The sequence below is a fragment of the Dipodomys spectabilis genome, unplaced genomic scaffold, assembly GCF_019054845.1.
Source record: "Dipodomys spectabilis isolate Male_0828 unplaced genomic scaffold, ASM1905484v1 ptg000125l, whole genome shotgun sequence".
Taxonomy (NCBI): domain Eukaryota; kingdom Metazoa; phylum Chordata; class Mammalia; order Rodentia; family Heteromyidae; genus Dipodomys; species Dipodomys spectabilis.
Genome location: NW_024870802.1, coordinates 18036652 through 18062534, shown reverse-complemented (window position 1 = coordinate 18062534; position 25883 = coordinate 18036652). Strand labels below are relative to the sequence as shown.

The 25883-nt window shown below is 38.3% G+C and overlaps 1 protein-coding gene across 5 annotated transcripts in view; it reads left to right on the top strand.

Annotated features, from left to right (window-relative positions):
* Tbc1d12 (TBC1 domain family member 12) overlaps positions 1–25883 on the top strand; it is a 57598-nt gene that overhangs the window by 2820 nt on the left and 28895 nt on the right. For 4 of the 5 annotated variants that reach the window (XR_006148845.1, XM_042689473.1, XM_042689476.1 and 1 more), the window contains 2 exons: positions 21066–21189; positions 25492–25607. Coding sequence is in view for 3 of the 5 variants with exons in the window: in XM_042689473.1 (XP_042545407.1) it covers positions 21066–21189; positions 25492–25607 (240 nt within the window). In the remaining 2 variants the exon portion in view is untranslated. Of the gene's footprint in view, positions 1–14623; positions 14786–21065; positions 21190–25491; positions 25608–25883 lie in introns of all 5 variants that reach the window. The other variant, XM_042689475.1, reaches the window with a different exon arrangement.

Sequence of the window (25883 nt, the reverse complement as noted above, 5' to 3'; positions counted from 1 at the left end):
ATGTATCAGAGCACTGGATTTAAAATCAGAAAATTTAGCTACCCTTAAGTTTATTTCTTCAGCCCATATTTTTCTTGAGATACAAATTTCAAGACTCTACAAATCATTGCTTCCTTTATATGTTATTCTTGGGAAAGGACAGAGTGGGATACAAATTTTCCTTTAATATTTAGCAAAAACCTTAACTGGATTCTTAACTCTTTAATTCTTTTTTTTTTTTTTGGTCAGTTGTGGGCCTGAACTCTGGGCCTGGGCACTGTACCTCAGCTCTTCAGCTCAAGGCTAGCACTCTACCACTTGAGCCACAGAGCACCACTTCCAGCTTTTTCTGCTTATGTGGTGCTGAGGAATCGAACCCAGGGCCTCATGCATGTAAGGCAAGCAGTCTACCACTGAACCAACTCCCGGCCCCAACTCTTTAATTCTTTTTTTTTTTTTTAATTGTGAAAATACTGTACAGAGGGGTTACAATTACATGGACAAGATAATTAGTACATTTCTTTTTTTTTTTTTTTTGTCGGTCGTGGGGCTTGAACTCTGGGCCTGGGCGCTGTCCCTCAGCTCTTCAGCTCAAGGCGAGCACTCTACCACTTGAGCTATAGCGCCACTTCCAATTAGTACATTTCTTATCAAGCATTGTTGCCTCCTCCTTTGTTTCCCTTTCCCATCCCTTCAACTCTTTAATTCTTAATACTTTATTTCTGACGGTGAATTCTTAAAGAGAAGGACTGGCATTCATTGCTGAATCTGCAATACCTGGCACTGGCATCAAGAACTCCATTCAGGTTGGGTTGAATTGGTAACTTTCAAGGACTCCCCTTCTTCACAGTCCCCCAGGGACTGTAATTTTCAACAAATCTTGCATCTCAGGCAAAATAATCAGAAAGTACCCTTGTCCCAGTAACTCAAGAGGCTTTTATTGTTGCTTTGTATATAGTTGCCATTCTTAACTCCAAAGTTCCTTTTGGTACTATTGGCTTTTTCTGAGATAGACTCTTACTATTTGGTACAGCTATTCCCACCTCATGAAAGAAGGCAGTTCATTTTAGTTAGTGCATTCAAAAACCAGGATTTCCGATTCCTAGTATTCCTGATTTACTTTATGGTTCTTTTCTCTCATCTGTTTATCCTCTCCCCTTCCCTTCTCCTTTTCTTCCATTTCTTTTTCTCTTAACAGGGTAAAAAAATCTATTTTAAAAAAGTATTTAAGAATAGTTTTTTAATTAGTGATAATTATTTTTTTATTATTTTGGTTGGTCATGGGACTTGAACTCAGGGCTTGGGTGCTGTCCCTCGGCTCTTCAGCTCAAGGCTAGCACTCTACCGCTTGAGCCACAGTGCCACTTCTGGTTTTCTAGTGGTTTATTGGAGGTAAGAGTCTCATGGACTTTCCTGCCCAGGCTGGCTTTGAACCACGATCCTCAGATCTCAGCCTCCTGAGTAGCTAGGATTACAGGCGTGAGCCACCGGCACATGGCTGGACAATTCTTTATGACAATTTATTATTACAAAATTTTAAGATATCATTGGTAGCTGAAGCTTCTTTGACTAGGTGAGAATTCATGTAGAAGATATGGGGATTTGTTTAGAATGACTCTACTCTAATTTTGAATGGCTTCAGTGGTGATTTCATGCTTTCCTTCCCTTCTGTGAGGGAATTTCTGTTTCAGTCTCTCTTGGGAATTTGCTTCTGCTTCAGCTAAGCATTGGGAGCCCAAGGGGTAGCCTGCATATAAAAACTTGAAATGTGAGCTGGTGAGGGTGGCTCACACCTCTAATCCTAGCTACTCAGGAGGCTGAGATCTGAGGATCATGGTTCAAAGCCAGTCTGGGAAGGAAAAGTCTGTGAGACTCTTATCTCCAATAAACCACTCAGAAAACTGGAAATGATGCTGTGGCTCAAGTGGTAGAGCGCTAGTGTTGAGATGAAGAGCTGAGGGACAGTGCCCAGGTCCAGAGTTCAAGCCCCATGACTGACAAAAAAAAAAAAAAACGCTACGCAAAAAAACTTGAAATGTTAGCCTTGAGCTTCATGTTCCTACAACTCAACAATTATGAGTGAAACCTTTTTTGGAATCTCTTGGGCTTCCAGCTATGCTTTCTCTACCCTCTCTGCTCCTCCCCTCCCTACCCCTTTTCTCCCTACCTCTCTCCTCCTTTCCCCTCCACTCCCTCCCTTTCTTCCTTTTTCTTTCTTTAAATTATTTTTGTGAGGCCTTCAAGAAAATTCATGCCTTGTTTTCAGTATAGGATGACTTATTTTTGCACACATAGTAAACCTCACATATTTACTGGCTAATATTTCTTTTTTTTTGGCTAATATTTCAAATGTGAACTGAGTGAAAGAGGATTCTTTAAATGCAGTTTGATTTTTTTTTTTTTTTTTGTCGTAGGGCCTGGACACTGTCCCTCAGCTCTTCAGCTCAAGGGTAACACTCTATCACTTGAGCCACAGTGCCATTTCTGGCTTTTTCTGCTTATGTGGTGCTGAGGAATCAAACTCAGGGCCTCATGCATGCAAGGCAAGCACTCTACCATTGAGCCAACTTCCCAGCCCCTTTTGTTGTTGTTGTTGTTTTTTTTTTTCCTTTTGTTTTTTAAGATATGGTCTCACCAGGCAGATAGGGTCTCATTACGCAGCCCAGGTTGGCCTCAAAACTGGTAATGTTTTTATCTCTGAGGTTATAGGAATGAGACACCACACACAGTTTAGTCTATATTTTATTTCCTTTATGATTTTGGGGGGGGGGGGGTTATGTGTAAAAGGGTGGGGAAGATAGCACTGCATGAGAGAGAATATGGTAATAGTAAACTTTAATCAATGAACTGGAATTTAAGATTTTTATTTCCATACCTTGAGTAACTTCTTGGAGGTTTCCAGTGTTCCACTTTGATGAACCAGTATAATAGTTCCAGTATTTGATATACAACAAAATTACCTAAAAGTAGATTAAAAAATTAGATTCTCTAATTCATAATCTTGATCTAGTCAGATTCAGGAGAACTGGTTTTGACAGGTAACTTTCAGTTATTAAATCTGTCCCCAGCTGCATACCTGTGGTTCATTCCTATAATTCTGTCTCCTCATGAAGCTGGGATTGGAGTATCATGGTTCAAAGTTAGTCTAGACAGAAAAGTCAGTGAGAATCTTAATTGCCAATTAAGCACCAAAAAATTGGAAATGGAACTATCTATGGCTTATATAGTAAAGCTCTAGCCCTGACCAAAAATCTCAGGGACAGAGTCCAAGCCCTGAGTTCCAGCCCTAGGACCTGGGTGCACACACATATAAACATGCACACACACAAACATAAATTGATTTTTTAATTGTTGTTTTAGAGGTGATACACAGCAAGGTTAACTTTACATATATTGGGTGATATGTACATTTCATTCCTTTTGCTTAATATTAGCTGTTCCCTTGTCTTTCATTCCCTCCCTCCCATCACTGCCCTTGAGTTGCTAAGTTCATTTTCATCAATGTCCAGTGCAGCTGACAGACCCCTCTGTAGTACTTCTTTACCTGCTCTTCACTGATTCTGTGCCCTCTTCCCACCTTCCCTCATATGTTCACATGTATACACCATATTTGGAGATTTTGAAGCAATATATCGGTTACCTATCTCTAAATGTATTCAGAAAAAGTAAGTAATTCTAGTGGCTTAGGAACTCATAGCTACACTAAAAGTTTTCCCCCAGATAATTCTGGTTTATATCTGCTTGAACCTTACTGCAATGATTTAAAAAAAACAGGCAACTCAGAGCCTTGTGCTTGAAGGCAGGCCCTCTACCACTTAAGCCATGCCTACATCCCTTTTTGCTTTTGCTATTTTTCAATTATTGTCTCTTTTTTTTTTTTTGGTCTGGAGGGCCCTGGGCCCATTCCAGCACCTGGGAGGCAAGAGGATCTTGAGCTGCAGGTTAGTCTGGGAGTGAAACCCTGTGTAGAGGAAAACAAAACAAAACCCTTTAACAAGGGAAGAGTTATGTACACTGAATGTGGCTTGGCCCACCTCTAAAATTTGCTACCTCAGCCTTTCTTGTAGTTCTTATTTCTGTGGCTAAAGGAAGAGGGGAAACCCATGTGACTGTCTTGAGTTTTTAGCAGGCTTTTTTTCCCTGAAAACTAGTTTGAAAGTTAACTTGGTAATACAGTATTTAACTTACTTCTGAATTTGGCCTTGCACTTTCTTTTTAATTTCAATTTTATTTTGGATACTTTTTTGTGTGTTTGTGTATTTTTCTGATTCCAGTCTCACAAAGATTACATTTTATATTTGGAATTGAACATGATGGTTTTGAAATCAGATTATGTGTATTTTCCCATATACTATACTCTATAACTAACCACCCCATTATACATTGGGAATTTTTTAGAAGTTACAAATCTGGTTTTAATCTACACTGTTTTTAGCCATCTTTTTTTAGTCAACTTAGGCAAAATATATTTTTGTTATTGTCCTTGGAAAAATTTATTCAAGAATTATAACAGTTCTTTTTGTTTTTGTTTGTCGATTGTGGGCCTGAACTCTGGGCACTGTCCCTCAGCTCTTCAGCTCAAGGTTAGCCCTCTACCACTTGAGCCACAGCACCACTTCGCCTTTTTCTGCTTATGTGGTACTGAAGAATCGAACCCTGGGCCTCATACATGTAAAGCAAGCACTCTACCACTGAGCTACTTTCCCAGCCCCCAGTTCATTTTTTTAAAAAGCAAGTCAAGGATTATAAAATAAAACTAGCTGAACACCAGTGACTCAGCTTTGTAATCCTAACTACTTAAAACTCTGAGATCTGACGATTGTGGTTCTAAGTCAGGCCAGGCAGGAAAGTGCACAAGACTCAAGCACCAAAAACAAATAAACAACAACAAAAACAAAACTGGAAGTAGAGTTGTGGCTCAAGTGGTAGAGCACTAGCCTTAAGCAAAAAACAAGCTCGGGGCAGCACCTAAGCCATGAGTTCAAGCCCTAAGACAGCACACACACAAAAAATAAAATAGGGCCTGTGAATGTGGCTTAGTGGTAGAATGCTTGCCTAGCATGCATGAAGCCCTGGTTTCGATTCCTCAGTACCACATAAACAGAAAAAGCCAGAAGTGGCACTGTGGCTCAAGAGGTAAAGTGCTAGCCTTGAGCAAAAAAAGGAGCTCAGGGATAGTGCCTAGGCCCTGAGTTCAAGCCCCAGGACTAGCAAAATAAATAAATAGATAAATACTGTTTTTTTTCTCTCACACTGTTCTTGTTTTTTTTTTTTTTATTGTAAAGCTACTATACAGAGGGTTACAGTTACATGAGTGAGGTTATGAGTACCCTTCCTCTTGAACATTGTTACCCCCTCCATTGTTTTCCCCCTACCATCCCCTCCCTCCCTCCCTTCCCCGAGGTTCTTTTTTTTTTTTGATTGTGATTAAATGATTACATAATTTCAAAGTCACAAGTTCATTCTAACTTCCCTGGAGCAAATTGTCTACCACAGTCTGTAATATATAACAGTGTTCACATGTTATATACCATATTTCATACTGTTCTTGTAAAGACAATGAAAAGAAGATTGCACAGAAGTGGCGCTATGGCTCAAGTAGCTGAAGGGCTGAGGGACAGTGCCCAATCTCAGAGTTCAAGACCCACACTGACAATTGGGGGGAAAAACACACACACTGGTGGCTCACGCCTATAATTGTAGCTACTCAGGAGGCTGAGATCTGAGAATCACGTTCAAAGCCAGCCTGGGCAGGAAAGTCAGCCTGGGCAGGAAAGTCCGTGAGACTCTTATCTCCAGTAAACCACTCAGAAAACCAGAAGTGGTGCTGTGGCTCAGGTGATAGAGTGCTAGCCTTGAGCTGAAGAGCTGAGGGACAGCGCCAAGGCCCAGAGTTCAAGCATCAGGACCAGTTAAAAAAAAAAAAGAAAAAAGAAATTACAACATTTGGAAGTATGTTTAGCAATAAGAGAAACCAAGTTTGTAGAAAAATGGTTTGTAGGTAGAAAAATTGCTGCAAGAATAAATGCCAGTTAGAAGTTAGCCATTGCTAGTAAGTACTTTGGACTGTGGTCTCCAGATTATATAAATTATCTGTGTACTGTTAATTTTTTTTCTACTCTGCCTACCTCAATGCCTTTGAAGATGTTTTTAACTCCTTTTTTTTTTTTTAACTTTTAAAGTGTTTTCCAAGTCTCTACCATCTCTCCTTTACTTTCTTATCCTCCATCCTCTGCCCTTCTATAGCATTTTGTGTGTGTGTGTGTGTGTGTGTGTGTGTGTGTGTGTATTGGTCCTCAGACTTGAACTCAGAACCTGAGTGCTGTCTCATGTATGCATAAATATATATATATAATATACATATGAATTTTTATTGATATATATCAGAATATGTATAACATATATCATATGCATATGATGGAATTTTATTCATCTGTCAGAATTAATAGTATTATGTCATTTACAGAGAAATTGACGGACCTGGAAAAAAAAAACATGTTGAGTGAAGTGGGTCAGGCTGGGAGACACAAAGTATACATGTTTTCTCTCATATATAGAAGTTAGACCCAAAGTATAAACATACTTGAAAACATGCTGGCCATTTGTATATATACACAGGATCAAACTGAATTGAGTATGGTATGCATAAGGGTAGGGTTCCATGGTGTAACCCCTTTGAACAATTTAGAAACAGATTAACAAAAGAATACCAGAAAGCTAAAATATCTCCTTTCTGAAGGAGATGGAGGCTAAGAAAGTGGGAGAGAGAAATGGGGATAATACATGTACATATGGGAAAACAGAGCTAGGAAACTTTAGGAGACAGATGGAGATGGGATAGATGGGAGTCGGGAGAATGCTGGAAGGAGTGACACTGATCAAGATCTACCATACGCATTAGGCGACGTGTTAAAAGTGCAACTTTTTATTGAGATTAGGTGATTACATAAATTTCACACATTTCACAGTATTGTGGAATAGTGATAGTTACAAACACATTTTAACCTTCACAAGGCAAGTTGTCATTGTTATGGTCTATAAAGTTTGTGAATTTTATGAGCTTTGACAATACAATTATTTCTTCCACATCAGATGATATGTACATTTCTTTCCTGTTGCATAGTGAAAGCTGTTCCCTCTTTCTCCCTCATTCCCTCCCTCCCATCGTTGCCTTTGAGTTGCCTAGTTCATTTTCATCTATGTCCAGTAAAGTGCAACTATTTTAAGATAATGTTAAAAACAAGAAAAAAGAAGAAACAAAATAGTACATGTATGAAGAGTTAAGATAAATACAGTATATAGCTGTACAGTGTATCCTTACTTGAACTCCAGTACAAGGAAAGGAAAATTTCTCCTTCAAGCACCACAGTAAAGCTAGCAGAGGGGCTAGGAATGTGGCTTAGTGCTAGAGTGCTTGTCCAGCATGCATGAAGCCTTGGGTTCGATTCCTCAGTACCACATGAACAGAAAAGGCTAGAAGTGGTGCTGTGGCTCAAGTGGTAGAGTGCTAGCCTTGAACAAAGAAAGAAGCTAAGGGACAGTGCCCAGGCCCTGAGTTCAAGCTCCAGGACTTGCAAAAATAAAATAAAGCTAGCAGAATTAAATCCCTCTTGTGTGGGAAAACACATTAGTTATTCCCCAAAATATATCCTATATAAAAGTTTAAGCTGGGCGCCGGTGGCTCACGCCTGTAATCCTAGCTACTCAGGAGGTTGAGATCTGAGGATCGTGGTTCAAAGCCAGCCTGGGCAGGAAAGTCCGTGAACTCTTATCTCCAATAAACTACCAGAAAACCAAAGTGGTCGCTCGCCTTGAGCTGAAGAGCTGAGGGACAGCGCTCAGGCCCAGAGTTCAAGCCCCACGACAGACCAAAAAAAAAAAAAATTCAAAAGTACATTATTAAAATTTTAAATAAAGATAGTGGTCCAACTGAATATGTACCTTCTGTATTCTGTGGGTTTTTTAAATTTTGTTTTGTTTTTGTGCTAGTACTGCAGCTTGAACTTAAGATATCTAGTGCATACATTCACTACCAGCTTTTTGGTGGTTAATTGGAGATACCAGTCTTAGGGAATTTTCTGCCCAGGCTGACTTCAAATTTTAATCTTCAAATCTCAGTCTCATGAGTAGGTAGGATTTTAATAAGTATGAACTACTGTTACCTGGCTATACTTTGTTTTTAAAGAATGATAAAGGTTAAATTGCCTTTTTTTTTTTTTTTAACTTACATAGCCCTTGACCCCCTCCCCTCATTGACTTTGTTGTTTGTTTTGGTGGTTCCTGGAGTTTGAATTCAGGGCTTCAGGCATGATAGGCAAGGGCTATACCATCTGAGCTATGTATCAAAACCTAGTAACATAAAACTTCACATAAGAGGGGCTGGGAAGGTGGCTCAGTGGTAGAGCGCTTGTCTTGCATGCTCAAGGCCCTGGGTTCGATTCCTCAGCACCACATAAGCAGAAAAAAAAAAAGCTGGAAGTGGCGCTCCGGCCCAAGTGGTAGAGCTCTAGCCTTGAGCTGAAGAGCTGAGGGACAGTGCCCAGGCCCAGAGTTCAGGCCCCACGACTGGACCCAAAAAAAAAAAAAAATTTTCGGATAAGGGGTCATTGCTTAATGTTACCAGCACATAACTCAACGTAGAGAATAATGTTCATCTTTGTGGTATAGTTCTAGAAACAGATAAATTTTCAAAACTGGATACACAGCTAGGTACAATGACTGTAATTATTGGCCCAACTTATTTGGGAGGCTAAGTTAGGAAGATTGTTTGAGCTTTTCACCCCACCTGCAAAAAATGAATAAAACTGAGCATACAATTATAGTAACTCAGAAATATTCTGCAAAGAAGAATAACTACCATAACATTTTTCTTGAGTAAATTAATAATGAGTCGCCTATTTTAATGAGTAAGATTTTTGTTGTTGTTGGTCGTAGCTCTTGAACTCTGGGCCTGGGTGCTCTTCAGCTCAATGTGAGCACTCTACCACTTGAGCCACAGCGCCACTTCTGGTTTTCTGAGTGGTTTATTGGAAATCAGAGTCTCACGGAATTTCCTGCCCAGGCTGGCTTTGAACCTTGATCCTCAGATCTCCTCCTCCTGAGTAGGTAGGATTACAGGGTGAGCCACTGGCATCCAGCAATTGTTTTGTACTTATTAAAGATCACTGAAACACAGTCTTTTGATTTACTGTTACTAACAGCCTAGGCCTGATACTTTATGTTGTTTTATTTTTATGTTATAGAGAACAACAGTTTTAAGGCAATGCAATCAATAGTCTTGACCCAAGCTTACTCCCTTTTGAAATTAAGTGCCAAAACAGAATGACTCAACATCTTGTATACATAAACACTGGAGGGGGGGTGGCGGGGACACCATCCAGCATACCATGAAGCACAAACAGTTGACTTATGTCAATAAGCAATTATATCTGCAAATACAGCAGAATCCACAGAGACATGAACTTATCAATTCCATGTGGCAGGCATCAAACCCCATTAACCAAGTCTGAGAAAATTTGCAAAGTGATGGATGTCTGCCTGGGTTCCTGGACTTTAATGTGACCAGTAGCTGTCTACTGCCTGTGACCAGTAGCTCACTTCAAACTGACTGACAACAGTCAGAGGTCTTCCTGAACCTGCATTTGACAGTTCTGTGCCTTGAATGATTCTGTACCTATACTTATAGGTTCTTCATAAAACTTTTCTTTTTTTTTTTTTTGGTTGTGGGGCCTGAACTCTGGGCCTGGGCACTGTCCCTCAGCTCTTCAGCTCAAGGCTAGCACTCTACCACTTAAGCCATAGCACCACTTCTGGCTTTCTCTGCTAATGTGGTGCTGAGGAATTGAACCCAGGGCCTCATGCATGCAAGACAAGCACTCTACCACTATGCTACCTTCCCAGCCCCTCCTTCATAGAACTATTAATCTGGTTTCCCTGCTGAGACCAGACAGCTCTTTGCTTGTGCCTTTAGAACAGTCCTCTCAACTCTACAGCCTCTTTAACCTTTTCTTAGCATTCTGTAACCCATTATGTAGTGTTATTATGTGCAGTGTAATGCATATATGAGAATTATTAAAATTTACAATTAGGATTGAAAAAACCCATGTTGATGATGGCTCTGGGCTGTCAAGCGACAACAGTAATACTTGGACAATCATTGCCACCAAAATTGACATGGCTTATGAATTTGTTATTCAGTAAATTCTGACATTGTAAAAGAGCCAAATATATCCGTTTGTGACATAGTTTGCTCATGACAGTTATCCATTTAATGAGAGTATAACACAATACAGAAGAAAAAAACCCATTACTTTGGATTGGGACTTCACTTATGGTATTTGAAGACTAGTTCTATCATGTATATCATCAATTCAGGAAGTACTGTTAGGTCAGACATGAGCCAAAAAAATCAACATAGAAATACATCACCAACAACTTTAAAGTGTAGCGTTTAACTTTCTTATTCTTAGATAATTTAGGTACTGGATAGATATTATGGTTTTCCTAAAGGCAGCCTATTAACGGTATTAATTGTTAAAAGGTTATTTATATTGAAGCATATTATATCTCTTTGTAATTGTTCTTGTTTCAGTTTTCCCTATAGAACCACAAAGAACAAGTCAGTTCTTCATGGTATATTTTTTCTTCATTTTGCAGAGAGCAGTTCTGGGAGTTGAACTCAGATCCTGGGCGCTGTCCCTGAGCTTTCTCATTCAAGTATAAGTGTTCTCCCACTTGAGCAGAGCTGAAGTCTTTTAGTGGTTAATTAGAGACAAGCATCTTTTTCATGTTTTTTTTCTTTTTCCTTTTTTTTTTTTTTGGTTGTTGTTGGTCGTGGGGCCTGAACTCAAGGCTAGCACTCTACCACTTGAGCCACAGTACCACTTCCGGCTTTTTCTGCTTATGTGGTGCTGACGAATCCAACTCAGGGCTTCATGCATGCAAGGCAAGCACTCTACCACTGAGCCACCTCCCCAACCCCGAGATAAGCATCTTGCAGACTCTCTTGCCGGGGCTGGCTTTGAACCTTGATCCTCAGAGCTCATCCTCCTGTGTAGCTGGTACCTGGCTTTTTTTTTGACAAGATTTTATAAAGTGGCCCAGGCTAACCTTCACTCAGCCTCCTAAGTGCTGTGATTAGAGGCACAAATCACCATATTTAGCTAATAAGTCAGTTCTTTACATAATCACCTCTCTGAAGTTTCAAGATTGCTACTTAGCTATTTATTAGTTTCTTTTAGACCTTTCTTGCTAGTTATGAACGTATAGTATGTTTCTGTTTTTTAGGTTTGTTTTACTGAGACAGAGTCTTGTTATATAGTCTAGGCATATTAGAAATACTTCAAGATCTTCATTTCATAGATCAGCCAGTCCTGAATGATCATCACATCACACACTTTGCCTAATCCCCATCCATTTCCTGTCTTTAACCATTTGATCTCATGCCTCGTCACTATAATCTCACTCTACTAGCACTGCTCAAGGTAGTGCTAAGACTCTTATCAATATTTTACTCTTGTCCTTTAGTGAATTTTAATAAACATAGATTTGCTTAAATAAATAAATAAATAAATAAAATAGAGGATTCTTGTTCAGTGATCACAAGAGGTGACGAAGATGGAAATAAGGATTATTTAATGAATTATATAAGCCCTGGTATTTGTAGCAAGCTGGCTGGTCCACACCAGGATTCAGCTATGGGCTAGAAGCTGTATTACAATTAAGAGCATTATTTAAACGTGTTTCCTAAGGAGAGTTCTGATAGGTTTAAAGTTAGAAGGTATGCCAGAGGGCATGGCTCAAGGAGTACCTGCTTAGCAAGTGTGACAAGAGTGAAGTCCTGAGTTCAAACTCCAGTCCCACCAAAATGATCAGATATGAGTTCTACAAGAACATCGTAGCATCCCTCCTGTGCAAAGTATGGAGTCAGCGTGGCCAGTCAAGTAGCTTGTGTTTAGCTTTCCCATAAAGAAGTGGTCATCAGGAGGTAGCTGTCTGAGCCAGAAATCTAGATGACCACATTGAGAAACTGGAAAGAGGCATAGAACTGTTAACCATGTTAACAGTGATTGAACCTTGCTTCTGGTTTAAAATGGATGCTGAGACAATGATTAATGATTTAATATGAATTAAATTATAAATTATAAGAATTCATGACAGGGAAACAAGATTTACTTCTCTGCCACTAAATCTGACCTGTAAATCTATCTCAAGATCATTTCACGTTTTTACAGAGGTTAGGGAGTTGTGACCACAAGGAGGTACACAGGGAATATTTTGGGGGTGATGGAAGTATTCTGTACTTTGAGGTGATAGATACATAAATCTTTACATGTAATAAAATTTGTAGAACTATATATCAAAAGAAAAGGAATCAATTTTAAAAATATAGAGAACAGATCATTGAGAAGATTATACAAATTCTATTCTCTGGGCATTTATAGTTTAAAAGTAGCATTCAGATATGTATGGAAATAAGGTAGAAAGTAAGAAATTTTGAAATAGAATAATCTATACAAGAAACAGCTTGTAGGGGTGAGGTGGTGGCTCAATGGTAGAGTGCTTGCCTTGCATGCATGAAGTCCTGGGTTCGATTCCTCAGCATCACATAAGCAGAAAAAGCTGGAAGTGGTGCTCTGTGGCTCAAGTGGTAGAGCTCTAGCCTTGAGCTGAAGAGCTGAGGGACAGTGCTCAGGCCCAGAGTTCAGGGCCCATGACCCACAAAAAAAAAAAAAAAAGAAAGAAAAAAAGAAAAAGAAAAGAAAAGAAAAGGCTTGTAGTAGAGAAAGGTTCATAGAAACAATGGCTTAGAGTAAAATTTTTTTTCCCCAGTGAAAAACTCCCCTTAAACCGACCCCCCCAAGTTAGCTGACTCTGCACTGGAAATTCAATAGTAAATACAGAACTCATAGTCTAATACAGTTGTGATATTGTAGAACTAACATTTTGATGCAGAAGACAACAGTTTAAAATATTTCAAAGTTGTTTTTAATCTAAAAGGAAATCTTGAGTCTTTCATGTTAGCAATAGGGTTCTTTGATAGTGTAAATGATCATAATCAGGCTAAGGAATTTTTGTTCCCTTTGTTCTACTATTTACTAATATATATTTATGATGGTGTTAAGTGAATTTGAATGCCTCACTTGATATGATCATGTGGTTCTTTGTATTTGTATGATAAACCCCAGTTGGTCTTTTTTATCATGTTAATATATCAGATTAATTTCTCATTTAATAGAAATTTAACAGCTTGAGACATAATTCATAACTCACCTAAAGGTATACAATTTTATGGCTTTTAGCAAAATCACATATGACCATCTTCCTAAGCAATTTTAAAACATTTCTGTCCTTTATGTACATCACGGTGACTAAACAGATAAGAATATATTTTGCCTTTATTGTAAATAAAAAATGTTAGCTTAGTTTCTGTTGTTTTGATGAAGTATACATCCTGCTAACTGTGATGTTTTCTACATATTCTTCTGATATTTTCTTTTTTTTTTTTCTTTTTGTGGGGCGTCCAGTAGTGGGGCCTGAACTCTGGGCCTGGGCGCTGTCCCTCAGCTCTTCAGCTCAAGGCTAGCACTCTACCACTTGAGCCACAGCGCCACTTCCGGCTTTTTTCTTTTTGCTTATGTGGTGCTGAGGAATCGAACCCAGAGCCTCAGGCATGCAAGGCAAGCACTCCACCACTGAGCCACCTTCCCAGCCCTGATATTTTCTACTTTATGTGCATATACTAAAAGAAAAATTATAGGACATTTCTTATATTTGTCCTCTTATTTTTCTCCTGGTGGTTTCTGCCTCGCTTCTCAATGTCTTAAGGCACCAATATTGGACTTAAATCAACTCTTTTTATGGAGTATTCTATACATGCTATAATAAGTATACAGAAAAAAGCAAAAATATTTTAGTCATAATAATTATTACTATTTTACCCATAATGGCATTTCATGTTGCTTTCCTCTGCTATGTAAAGAAGCAAAGATCTCTGTTAGTAAAGCCTTGCCTGTAATTTATTTACTGTAAGGTAAACAAGATAGGATCTACCAAAGTATCTTCCTGATGCAAATACATTCTAACTTTATTCTGGAGGAAGAAGAAAATAATTTATATTATTGAGCTGCTTAAATGAAGACATTTTAGTAATGTGTAAGAAAGAAGAGTAGGGATATGTCACACATGATCAAAACAAAGGTAATTTGAAAGAAAAGAAACTGCAGTAAACTGCCTCAAACACTTATTTGACTATAGAAAGTGACTTTATTGAGTTATTAGTGTTTCTTGGGAGTTGTGTAGAGATGAATCTGAGGAGAATGTGATGAAGACTATAAACAGTTCCCCAAGGAAATGTTTGTTAGCCACATCGTTTTCTTAAAATTGTGCATGCAATTTGAGAAGAGACTCTGGCTCATTGACTCTTGAAGAACCTTTGACTTAGATATTTTATAAAGTGTTGGGCACCTCCAAAAGACTGTTAGTTAAGAAGTACTCTTTCAGTGTTGTAATTACTTTTTTTTTTAAAATAAGACTAAGTATACTAAGTTTTCTCCTTTTTAAAAATAGTTCTGACATCTGAAAGTAGCAAGGATAGTTATGTAGTCTTATGAAGTAAAAATTCTTTATTCTTTTTAATTTTTAGGATTTGTAATAGCGACCAAGACAAGATCGAGAAACAGCCCGAGAAAGAAAATTCTTGGAATTAAAAAAGCCTAAACTTATTTGGCAGAAAAGTACTTTTTTTCGTATAGTCAGCTGAAAGTCTTTTTCAAATGAAAAAAAATGATTGAGGTTTGGAAAGAATGTAAGTAATCTTTGTGCCAGATCTTTAATCCAAAATAGCCAAGTACTGAATTTTAAAGAAATAGTACTTCTTTGAATTAATTATGTAGTCAACCCTAGCATTCCATGGTCACTAAATAGTGTTTTCTTTTTGGTCTTCTATTCTTTGTGGAAATTTTAAGTTCACAGTCCAGGAAGTTGGTTTGTTTTTAGTGGTCTAATTTCCCCTGAAAAACTTGGAAGGTCAGGTTATGGTTTCTAATTTTTTTTTTTTTTTTTTTTTTTTTTTTTTTTGTCGGTCGTGGGGCTTGAACTCTGGGCCTGGGCGCTGTCCCTCAGCTCTTCAGCTCAAGGCGAGCGCTCTACCACTTGAGCTACAGCGCCACTTCCGGTTTTCTGGTGGTTTATTGGAGATAGGAGTCTCACGGTCTCTTCTGCCCGGGCTGGCTTTGAACCGCGATCCTCAAATCTCAGCCTCCTGAGTAGCTAGGATTACAGGCGTGAGCCACCAGCGCCCGGCTGGTTTCTAATTTTTTAACTTAGTTTATTTTGACGATTATTTTACTATTTGATTTTCTGTTTGGAAAAGTTTCCAATCCTTTTTATTAGGTTGGTGTTATTATTGCTAGTAAGAAGATTCAAGATTAGATACAATTTTCTGTATTGTCAAGTTCCATAATTTGAGAGACTGAAATTTACATTGCCTCATATATAAGTGAGTATGCCAATTCTTAGAGGCCTAAGCACTTCATATCCTGTTACTTCATAAGCAGAAAGTTTTCATGTTATAAATAAGTTTTACCCAGCTTTTTAGGTGTGGTAGGCAATTAGTGTGGGTCTCAAATGAAGCTTTCTGTGTGTATGTAAAAGAAAGAAGCAAAAGAAAGATGTATTAGAATATTGCAAACACATATAGATAGATGAATCATTGAAGGTAATGAAGTGTCACTTCGTTGCAAGTTTGAGTTGCATTTTCCTAATGACTAATAATATTGAGCATTTTTCATGTTGCTTATTTGCTTTAATATACCTTCTTTGGCAAAACATTAACTTAAATATTCTCTATTTTTTTTTGTTTTTGTTTTTCAATAACTTGTTATTGATCTTTATATTGCTACTGAGCTTTATATTGTTCTCAAACTTTGGCTTTTTCATTTTCTGCACATATTATTTTAAATTGTGATATCTGGGTGGGGTGACACATCTGTAATCCCAGCAACTTGGGAGGCTGAAGCAGGAGGATCTCTTGAGTCCATGATTTAGTGACTAGACTGGGTAACATAATTAGACCTTGTCTCAAAATGTTTGAATGAATGAACAAATAAAATAATTTTGGTAGAATAACATAACATAAAATCAATAACTTTAGTTATTTTAAGTATGTGGTTATGTAATTCAGTGACATTAAACACATGATAATATACATTATCACTCATCACTTAGAGAACTTTTCATCTTTCCAATTAAACAATCACTCCATATTTCTCTCTCCTCAGTTCCTGATAAAGTCTATATATTTTCTGTTTCTATGAATTTCCTGTTTAGATACCTGATATAAATGGAGTTACATAATACTAGTTCCTTTGTTTCTGGCTCATTTAAGGTAGCACAGTGTTTTCCAGGTCCATCCAGATTGTAGTATATATCAGAACTTGGCTCCTTCTTGTGGCTGAATGATACTCCATTGTATGTTGTATTAGTTTTATAGGGATACCATAATAAAATAACAAAATATCATACTAGGTGGTGTAAAAAACAGAAAGACTTGGAAAAAATTATATTAAGTGAAGTAAGCCAGGCCCAAAGAAACATAGGTCCCATGGTTTCCCTTATTTGCAATAACTAGTATATGTCTGAGATAAGCAGAAAAGGTCAGATAAGTTGATGTTAGGTGAAAAGAACTCCAAGATAAGTATTTAAATTTTTTTTCTTTCATGTGATCATTTCTAACATATTTATAAGATGATTTCTTTGTTGCTTTGTATGTCCCTCCCCCACAGTATAACCCCTGCTTTCACTGTATTTGATGTTGGTATAATTTGTGGAGGGGAAGGGAAAAAACAAATCGTTTAAATAGGGATACAAGTAGACCCATTGCAAAAAAACAAAAAAAACAAAAAAAAATCACAGAAATTTTTTTCTCATAGTATTGAAGATTATATGTCTAAAATGAAGATGAGCTGTTTAGTTTCTCCCATAGTCTTTCTCCTTAGCTTGTAGATAGCTGCTTTTTTAGCTGCTGCTGCTTTATTTTCTTTACTTTTTTTTTTTTTTTTTTTTGTATGGATAGTGGTGTTTAAACTTATGAGCTGAGTGCTGTTCCTTAGCTTTTTCTGGTCAGGGCTGATCCTTTACCACTTCAGCCACACCTCCACTTCTAGTTTTTTGCTGGTTATTTAGAGGTAAGAGTATCATGTACTTTTTCTGCTTTTTTGTTTTTTTCCCCTAATCCTGGGCTAGGCTTGAACTCGGCCTGGGAACTGTATTGAACTTTTTCAGCTAGATCTTTACCACATGATTCACAGCTCCATTTCTGAGTTTTTGTTGATTAATTGGTAGTTAGGAGTCTCATGGACTTTACTGCCTGGGCTGACTTCAAATTGTGATCTTCAGATCTCATTCTCCTGAGTAGCTAGGATTACAGGTGTAAGCCACTAGCACCTAGCTTCTACTTCTTTATTGTTGAATCCTCCTTTCATTTTCCCTCTTATGCATGCAGCCCTGGTATCTCCTTTTACAAGAATACCAGGCATAATGGATTAAAGCCCATCTACATGACCTTGAGTTCTCTTAAAAACCCTTAAAATACAGTCATAGTCCAAGGGTCTAGTGATCAGAGTTTCAACATAGGAATTTTAAGGGACACAGTTCATTCTATAACATATGTATACACCAAATTTTGCTTATTTATTTATTTTTTGGTGCCAGTACTGAGGTTTGAACTCAAGGTCTTAACTCTTACCTGCTTAGCTTTTTCATTCAAGACTAACACTTTACCACTTGAGGCATACCTCTACTTCCTGCTTTTACTGGTTTATTGGAGATAAGATTTATTTATTTATCTCCAATAAACCAGTAGATTTGTCCAATAAACCTCTAGATTTGTCTTCCAGGAGTGACTTTTGCCTCCTGAATAGCTAGTATTACAGGGGTGAGCCTGATTCATTTATTGATGAGTATTTGAGTTATTTCTGCCTTTTGATTTGTCAGTACTATTGCTGCGAACATTGGTATATAAGTATTTGTTTCAATCTTTGTTTTTAGTTCTTTTAGGTAAAAACCTAGGCATTTCTGGTTTATATGATAATTCTGTGTTTAACATTTTGAACAGTTGTGAAAATACTTCGTACAGTGGCTCTACTATATGATTTTAAATGTTCATCAGGTTCCAATTTTCTTGCTTTCTCATCAACACCTATTTTGTGTGTGTTTGTTTAAATAGTAATAACTATGTGAACTGGTGTCTTAACTGTGTTTTTTGATTCATTTCTGTTTATCTATCTATTATTATTATTAATGTTTTTGCCAGTTCTGGGGCTTGAACTCAGGGCCTACGCACTATCCCTGAACTTTCTTTGATCAAGGTTAGCATCCTACAACTTGAGCCACAGTGCCACTTCTGGCCTTTTCTGTTTGTATGGTACTGAGGAATCTAACCCAGGGCTTCATGCATGCTAGGCAAGCACTCTACCCTAAGCCACATTCCCAGCCTTGATTTGTATATTTTTTAGAGATAAGTGATCCAGGCCTGTCATCTCCCACTCCTGCTTCTGCCCATTGAAAATTGATGAGGTTCTTTCCATGACTAGAGAGGTGTAGAGTGGCCATTTCTATCTCTAGGCCATTTCTATCTCTAGGCTGAGGCTGAAAGTTTGCTGAGGGACTACACAGTTTGGGCATGTGGTTGACCAGTTCTACTGAATGGTCTCATACCCATAATACCACCCACCTTACTCTGCCTCAGCTGGAAACCACCAGAAAGCCTTTTTCTCCTTTAGTATCCCTTCAATGACTTCTAATGAGAAAGCCAGTTTCATGTTTATTTGTTTTGAAGAAGAAATACTTAAAGAATTCTGTTATCACAGGATAAATATGGAGTTGAGGCAATAAATTGCAGACATAGCTTGTGTTGCCCATACTTTAATAGGTCATCCACTGTGGCTTGAAATTGCTACTTGTCAATTTCCTGGTCTTCAGTGTGTTCATTATTGAAAAACCTCTAACCTAGGATCTTAAAAAGTGGAAAATTAAATTACTGCATATAAGCATCTATAAAGAAACCTCTAACAGGGTCTGGGAATGTGGTTTAGTGGTAAAGTGCTTGCCTAGCATGCATCATGCCCTGGGTTCGAATCCTCAGTACCACATAAACAGAAAAAGCTGTAGCTCAAGTGCTAGAGTGCTAACCTGGAGCAAAGAAAGAAGCTCAGGGACAGTGCCCAGGCCCTGAGTTCAAGCCCCAGGACTGGCAAAAAAAGAAAAAAAAGAAAAGAAAAGAAACCTCTAAAGTACTTTAAACAGAAATTGCTTTGTGATGTCATCTTTTCTGTCGCATATCTAAATAAAAATATTTTTAATTGTTGAAACTTACTAAAAACTTATTTCTATATTATGATATTTCTTTCAAGATATATTTATGTGGTATTTGAGTGTAGCTAAACCTGGTTATTTGGGAATTAAAATAATTTGGAGCTATAACTGTACATGAATTTAAGCTTTTCTTAATCTCCATTTGTATCATAGCCTGTATAAATGTTTGGTAATTGAGTTAAGATTCATCAGTACCTTTTCTAATTGGTCCATGCTGTCCCTTCCATACTGTTTCGCTTTCTTGGTACTAGGATATAAACTCAGGGCCTTACACTTGCTAGGCAGGCCTCTACCACTTGAGCCCTATTGTGTGTTGGTTATTTTAGAGGTCTTGCTTTATGTCCAGGCCAGCCTGCACTGTGATCTTCCTATTCGTTCTTCCCCGTTTTCTTCTTCCTAAGTGGCTAGGATTACAGGCTTGAGCCACTGTGCTGGCTCTCCATACTGTTTTGATGAGCAACTACTTTGAATGTCATTCCCAGTTTTCATAACCAGTTAGGTTCTACATTTTGATTGCTTAGGGCTTGGACTATTAGTCCAAAAATAAGAAAAGTAAAATATATGTACAGATTTTTTGTTTTATTTTGTTTTTCGATATTTCAGTGAGAAGTACATTTTTCCCTTGGCTATATATTGGTTTGTTTGCAATAAGCATTGTTATATGTAGCTTATCCTAGGGAAAACAATTTATATTAAATATACTTTTTATTACAACTGACAGCAAACTAAATGGTATTTTTAAAAAGTATTATATTACCTAACCCTTTAGGTTTTTTTTTTCAATTTTCTTTGTTCTCAATTTTTGGCTTTTATTGTTAAGTATGTGAATTATGAATTCAGAACTATTATTTATATTTACAGCTGTCTTCCAATTTTTTTAACTAGTATCTTTATTGATGAGTCTTCTAATAGATCTATGTAAGATATATTTTCTCTCTCTGTTACTGGCTTTGTGCTAGCTTAAGACTGACACTCACCTACTTGAGCCATGCCTCTAGCCTGGCTTTTTGGTGGTTGTTTGGGAGATGGGGTTTCTGAACTTTTCTGCTCGGGCTAGACTTGAGCCTCAATCTTCTTGATCTCTGCTTCCTGATTAGCTAGGATTAGAAAGTGTGAGTCAATGGCACACAGCTAAGCCAGGTACTCCTAACTGAAGCATGTTCACCTAAACCAGTATTAATATAAATAGTAGAAATACTTTTTTTCTGTTGGTAGTGGGGCTTGAATTCAGGACCTGTCTTTGAACTTTTTTGCTCAAGGTTAGCACTATACCACTTTGAACCATAGTGCCACTTCCAGTTTTCTAGTGGTTTATTGGAGATAAGAGTCTCATAGACTTTTCTGACCCAGCTGGTTTGAAACTGTAATCCTCAGATCTCATCCTCTTGGTGTCTAGGATTCCAGAGCCACTGGTGCCTGGCTAGAAATGATTTTTTTTTTTTTTGGTTGGTTGTGGGGCCTGAACTCTGGGCCTGGGCGCTGTCCCTCAGCTCTTCAGCTCAAGGCTAGCGCTCTACCACTTGAGCCACAGCACCACTTCTGGCTTTTTTCTTTTTCTTATGTGGTGCTGAGGAATCGAACCCAGGGCCTCAGGCATGCAAGGCAAGCGCTCTACCACTGAGCCACCTTCCCAGCCCCAACTTCAACAATTATTATTTAGTTGCTCCCGGATTACAAAATACAAAATTTGTGAAACTTTTTTTGTGTTTCAGAAATCTTTTTCTAAAAAGGACAAAGGAACTCAAATCAGTTGTTCATAGTGCGCCTGGTTGGAAATTATTTGGAAAAGTCCCTCCCAGAGAGAATCTCCAAAAAACTTCCAAAATCATTCAGCAGGTAAGTATTGATATAGCTTTGAAGTTTCTTATAGCTTTTAAAGGATTATATGCCTCTTGCATGGCTAGGGTCACAGGTATGAATTATTATGCCCACATTATTGGTTAGATGGGGTTTTGATAACTTTTTGCTTAGGCTGGCCTCAAACTGTGATCCTGTTAATATCTACCACCCAAGTAGCTGAGACTAGAAGTATGAACCACTGTGTCTGACCTAGGCACCTACACTCTCTCTGCTTTAAGCATGGTAGTTTCTCTGGCTGTGATTCAGTTGTATTAGAGTTCCTTCATCTTGGGCAAACATGGTCTTAAAATAGAGATAAGGAGTTTGTTCTGTTTCTGAAAGATTGTTCTGGCTCTCTATAAATGAATGACAGTGGCTTATGTCTGTAATCCTAGCTACTCAGTAGGTTGAGATCTGAAGATTGTGGTTCAAAGTCAGCCTGGATAAGGAAGTCTATGAGACTCATCTCTAATTCATCACCAGAAAGCCAGAAATAAAGCTATGGCTTTACTTTAAGTGGTAGCCTTCACAAAAAGTTCAAGCACCGTATCCAAGCCCTAAATTCAAGCCCCAGAATCAGCACACACACAAAACTTAATCTTATTTGAGAGATTATTTTTTAAAAACAACCTAAATTGCCTTAAGGATTTTCTATAAAATCCCCACTCTATGGTTCCAGCCAATGGAAGGTAGGCTAGCACTTAAGCCACAGCGTTACTTTTGGCTTTTTTGTTTTGTTTGGTTGTGGGGCTGTCTCTGAGCTCTTTTGCTTAAGGCTAGCTCTCTACCACTTTGAGCCATAGCTCCACTTTTCATTTTTTGAGTGGTTAGAGATAAAAGTTATATGGGGACTTTTCTGCCTAGGCTGGCTAGGAATAATGATCTTCAGATCTTAGCCTCCTGAGTAGCTAGATTACAGGCATGAGCTACCTAAGTCCCTGTAAGATTTTTTTTTTTATAAAGAAGGAAGATGTGGTTCTGGGAATTATACATCAGCAAACTTGTTACTGATATTTGATGAAATTCTAGAAATAAATTTCATATAGTGAACATTTAGGACAAGTACGGCAATTCATACCTGTTATCTCTGCTACTCAGGAGGTAGGCTGTAGAAGGATATTAATTCAAAGCCAGTCTAGGCAAAAAGTTGTCAGTAGTATATTACAATAAAAAGTTGGTCATGGTTGCCCATGTTTTTTATCCCAACCATATGGGATGCTTAAGTAAGAGGATCTTGGTCCAGGAAAGCCCTGGCAAAAATATTCCAGACCATATCTGAAAAATAATGAAAAAAAGAAAAAAAGGGGGCTGGAGGACATAGCATTAGTGGTAAAGCACATGTCTAGCAAGTGTGAAGCTCTGGGTTCAAATTCCAGTACTGAGAAAAAAGTGAATATTTATGAAAGAGTGCTCAAATTGGAACATTAAATGTGTCCAGTTAACTTCATCCTTTTTAATAGAATTTTGCTCAATGAAATTAGAAAAATATAAAAATATTTTCTTAATGTAGTGAAACATATGACAGAGTTTTGGGTCATACTTTTGTGTAAGATGTGTTGGCAGAGTTTCTAAAGTTAGTGTAGCTAACCATAGCAGATTGAAATATAAAACAACCATTTTTTTTTTTTTTTTTTTTTTGGTCGGCTGTGGGGCTTGAACTCTGGGCCTGGGCGCTGTCCCTCAGCTCTTCAGCTCAAGGAGAGCGCTCTACCACTTGAGCCACTTCCGGTTTTCTGGTGGTTTATTGGAGATAGGAGTCTCACGGTCTCTCCTGCCCAGGCTGGCTTTGAACTGCGATCCTCAGATCTCAGCCTCCTGAGTAGCTAGGATTACAGGCGTGAGCCACCGTGCCCGGCTAAAACAACCATTTGATTAGAGGTTCAGTGTCAGCCTTGTGAGAGATCTTCTGAGCATTATAGTGGAATTATCTATCTCAGCATTTCCATCATTGATCTAGATAAAGATTTACTCATAGATTATTTTTTCTTTCTTTATTGAAATTTCACAGTATTATGGGATAGTGATATACTTAAAGTCACAAACACATTTTAACCTTCACAAGGAGCATTGTCATTATCATGGTTTGTAAAGCTTATGGACTCTACAAACTTTGACACAACAGCCATTTTTCCCAAATCGGGTGATACATACATTTATTTCCTTTTGCTTAGTGTAAGCTGTTCCCTCTTTTTCTCTCATTCCCTCCCTCCCATTGCTGCTCATGAGTTGCTTAGTTCATTTTCATTAATGTCCAGTGCAGTTGATGGGCCCCTCTGCTATGTTTTTTCCCGTTTCCCTCTGATTCTGTACCATTCTCCTAGCTTCCCTCAAATGTGCACATGTATATACTATACGTGAGGTCAAGAATATGGAGTCATCTAAAAACAATACGACAAATTAAGAAGAGGTCATTTGTTTCTTGAGTCCTATTGACTTTGTCATATCTCCTTGCATTTTGAATTTAACATCTGCATATCAGGGAGACCATGTGCCATTTGTCTCTCTGATCTTGGCTTATCTCGTTCAACATGATTAGTTCTAGTTTCATCCATTTCATGCCATTATTTTGTCCTTTCTAATGGCTACATAGTATTCCATTGTATATAGGTACTACAATTTTTGGATCCATTCATCTGTAGTGGGGCCTCTGGGTTGTTTCCATACCTTAGCTATTGTGAAAAGTGCAGCAATGGGGCTGGGAAGGTGGCTCAGTGGTAGAGTGCTTGCCTTGCATGCATGAGGCCCTGGGTTCGATTCCTTAGCACCACATAAGCAGAAATGGCCAGAAGTGGTGCTGTGGCTCATGTGGTAGAGTGCTAGCCTTGAGCTGAAGAGCTGAGGGACAGTGCCCAGGCCCAGAGCTCAGGCCCGATGACTGGCAAAAAAAAAAAAAAAAAAGTGCAGCAATGAACATGGAGGTGCATGTGTCCTTGTATCCTGGTTCCTGTTGGTCAGGGTAGATGCCTAGGAGTGAGTGGTATGGCTTTGTGGGAAGGTCTATATTTAGTTTTCCGAGGAACCTTTTAGACTGCTTTCCAGAGTGGTTGTATTAGTTTGCATTCCCACCAGCAATGCAATAGGTTCTTCTTTCTCCACATCCCCACCAGCATTTGTCATCTGAATTTAGGATATAGGCCATCTGACTGGGGTAAGGTAGTATCTCAGTCTTGTTTTTATTTGCATTTCCTTTACAGCCAGGGATGATGAACATTTCCTCATGGGTTTCTTTGCCATTTTTATCTCTTCTTCTGAGAAGTCTCTCTTTAGTTCCCTTGCCCATTTAATGATTGGTTTGTTAGATTTGGGAGGGATTAGTTTTTTGTTCCCTGTGTATAGTGGATAGTAGGCCTTTGTCTGATATTTTGCTGGTAAATATCTTTTCCCAATTGGTTGGCTGTCTTTCTAGTTTGGTAGGAATATCTTTTGTTGTGAAGAAACTTTTTTTTTTTTTTTTTTTGGTCAGTCGTGGGGCTTGAACTCTGGGCCTGGGCGCTGTCCCTCAGCTCTTCAGCTCAAGGCGAGCGCTCTACTACTTGAGCTACAGCGCCACTTCCGGTTTTCTGGTGGTTTATTGGAGATAGGAGTCTCACAGTCTCTCCTGCCTGGGCTGGCTTTGAACCGCGATCCTCAGATCTCAGCCTCCTGAGTAGCTAGGATTACAGGCGTGAGCCACCAGCGCCCGGCGTGAAGAAACTTTTTATTTTAGGGTAGTCCCATTTGTCAAGTCTCTCTCCAATTTGTGTGACCTGGAACTCTGTTCAGGAAGCTCCTGCCTATATCTGTAAGTTCTAGTGTTTCTCTTACTCTGTACTGCAGTATTTTCAGAGTTTCAGGTTTGATGTTGAGGCCTTTAATCCATTTTGGGTTGATGTTAGTGCAGGGTGACAGGCTGAGGTCCACTTTTAGTTTTCTACATGTGGCTGCCCAGTTTTCCCAGTACCAATAGTTGAAGACTACACATAGGTTATTTGAGTATGGATTTTTGAGTATGGATTTGGATAGCTGATACCATTAAAATATGTGTCCTTTAAAACTTTCGTAGTTAATCTATGACATTAATATTTGTTCTTTCAACCCACTGTCTACCTTTTTATGTAATATAATTTCATTGTTTAGGTTACTGAAAGAAAAAGAAACTTGTTTGTCTACCTGAGATTTTTATAAAATTGGTGTATAATTTGTGCATATATATTCCTTATACCATGATATTCTTAATGACATAGATATTTAATAATACAAGCTGATAATCTGAGAGAAAAATCTCTACCTAGATTATATATATGCATATATTTACCATAGGAATATGAAGCACGAACAGGAAGGACATGTAAACCACCACCTCAGTCTTCACGACGTAAAAATTTTGAATTTGAGCCACTTTCTACCACAGCCCTGATTCTTGAGGATCGACCATCGTAAGTATTAGCGATTACCAAAGCTCCATCTTAACAAACAAGCAGGATGTGGTGTCATATGCCTATAATACAAGTTACATAGACAGAAGTACAGTCCAGGGAATGAGGTATAGTGGCTCATGCCTGTAATCCTAACTACTCAGCTGACAAAGATCAGGAGAATCACAGTTTGAGGCCAGCCTGGGCAAAAAGTTATCAAGATCACATCTCAGCAAACAAGCTGTGCATGGTGGTTCGTTCCTGTATTACAGCTATGCTAGAGATCATAGGTAGAAG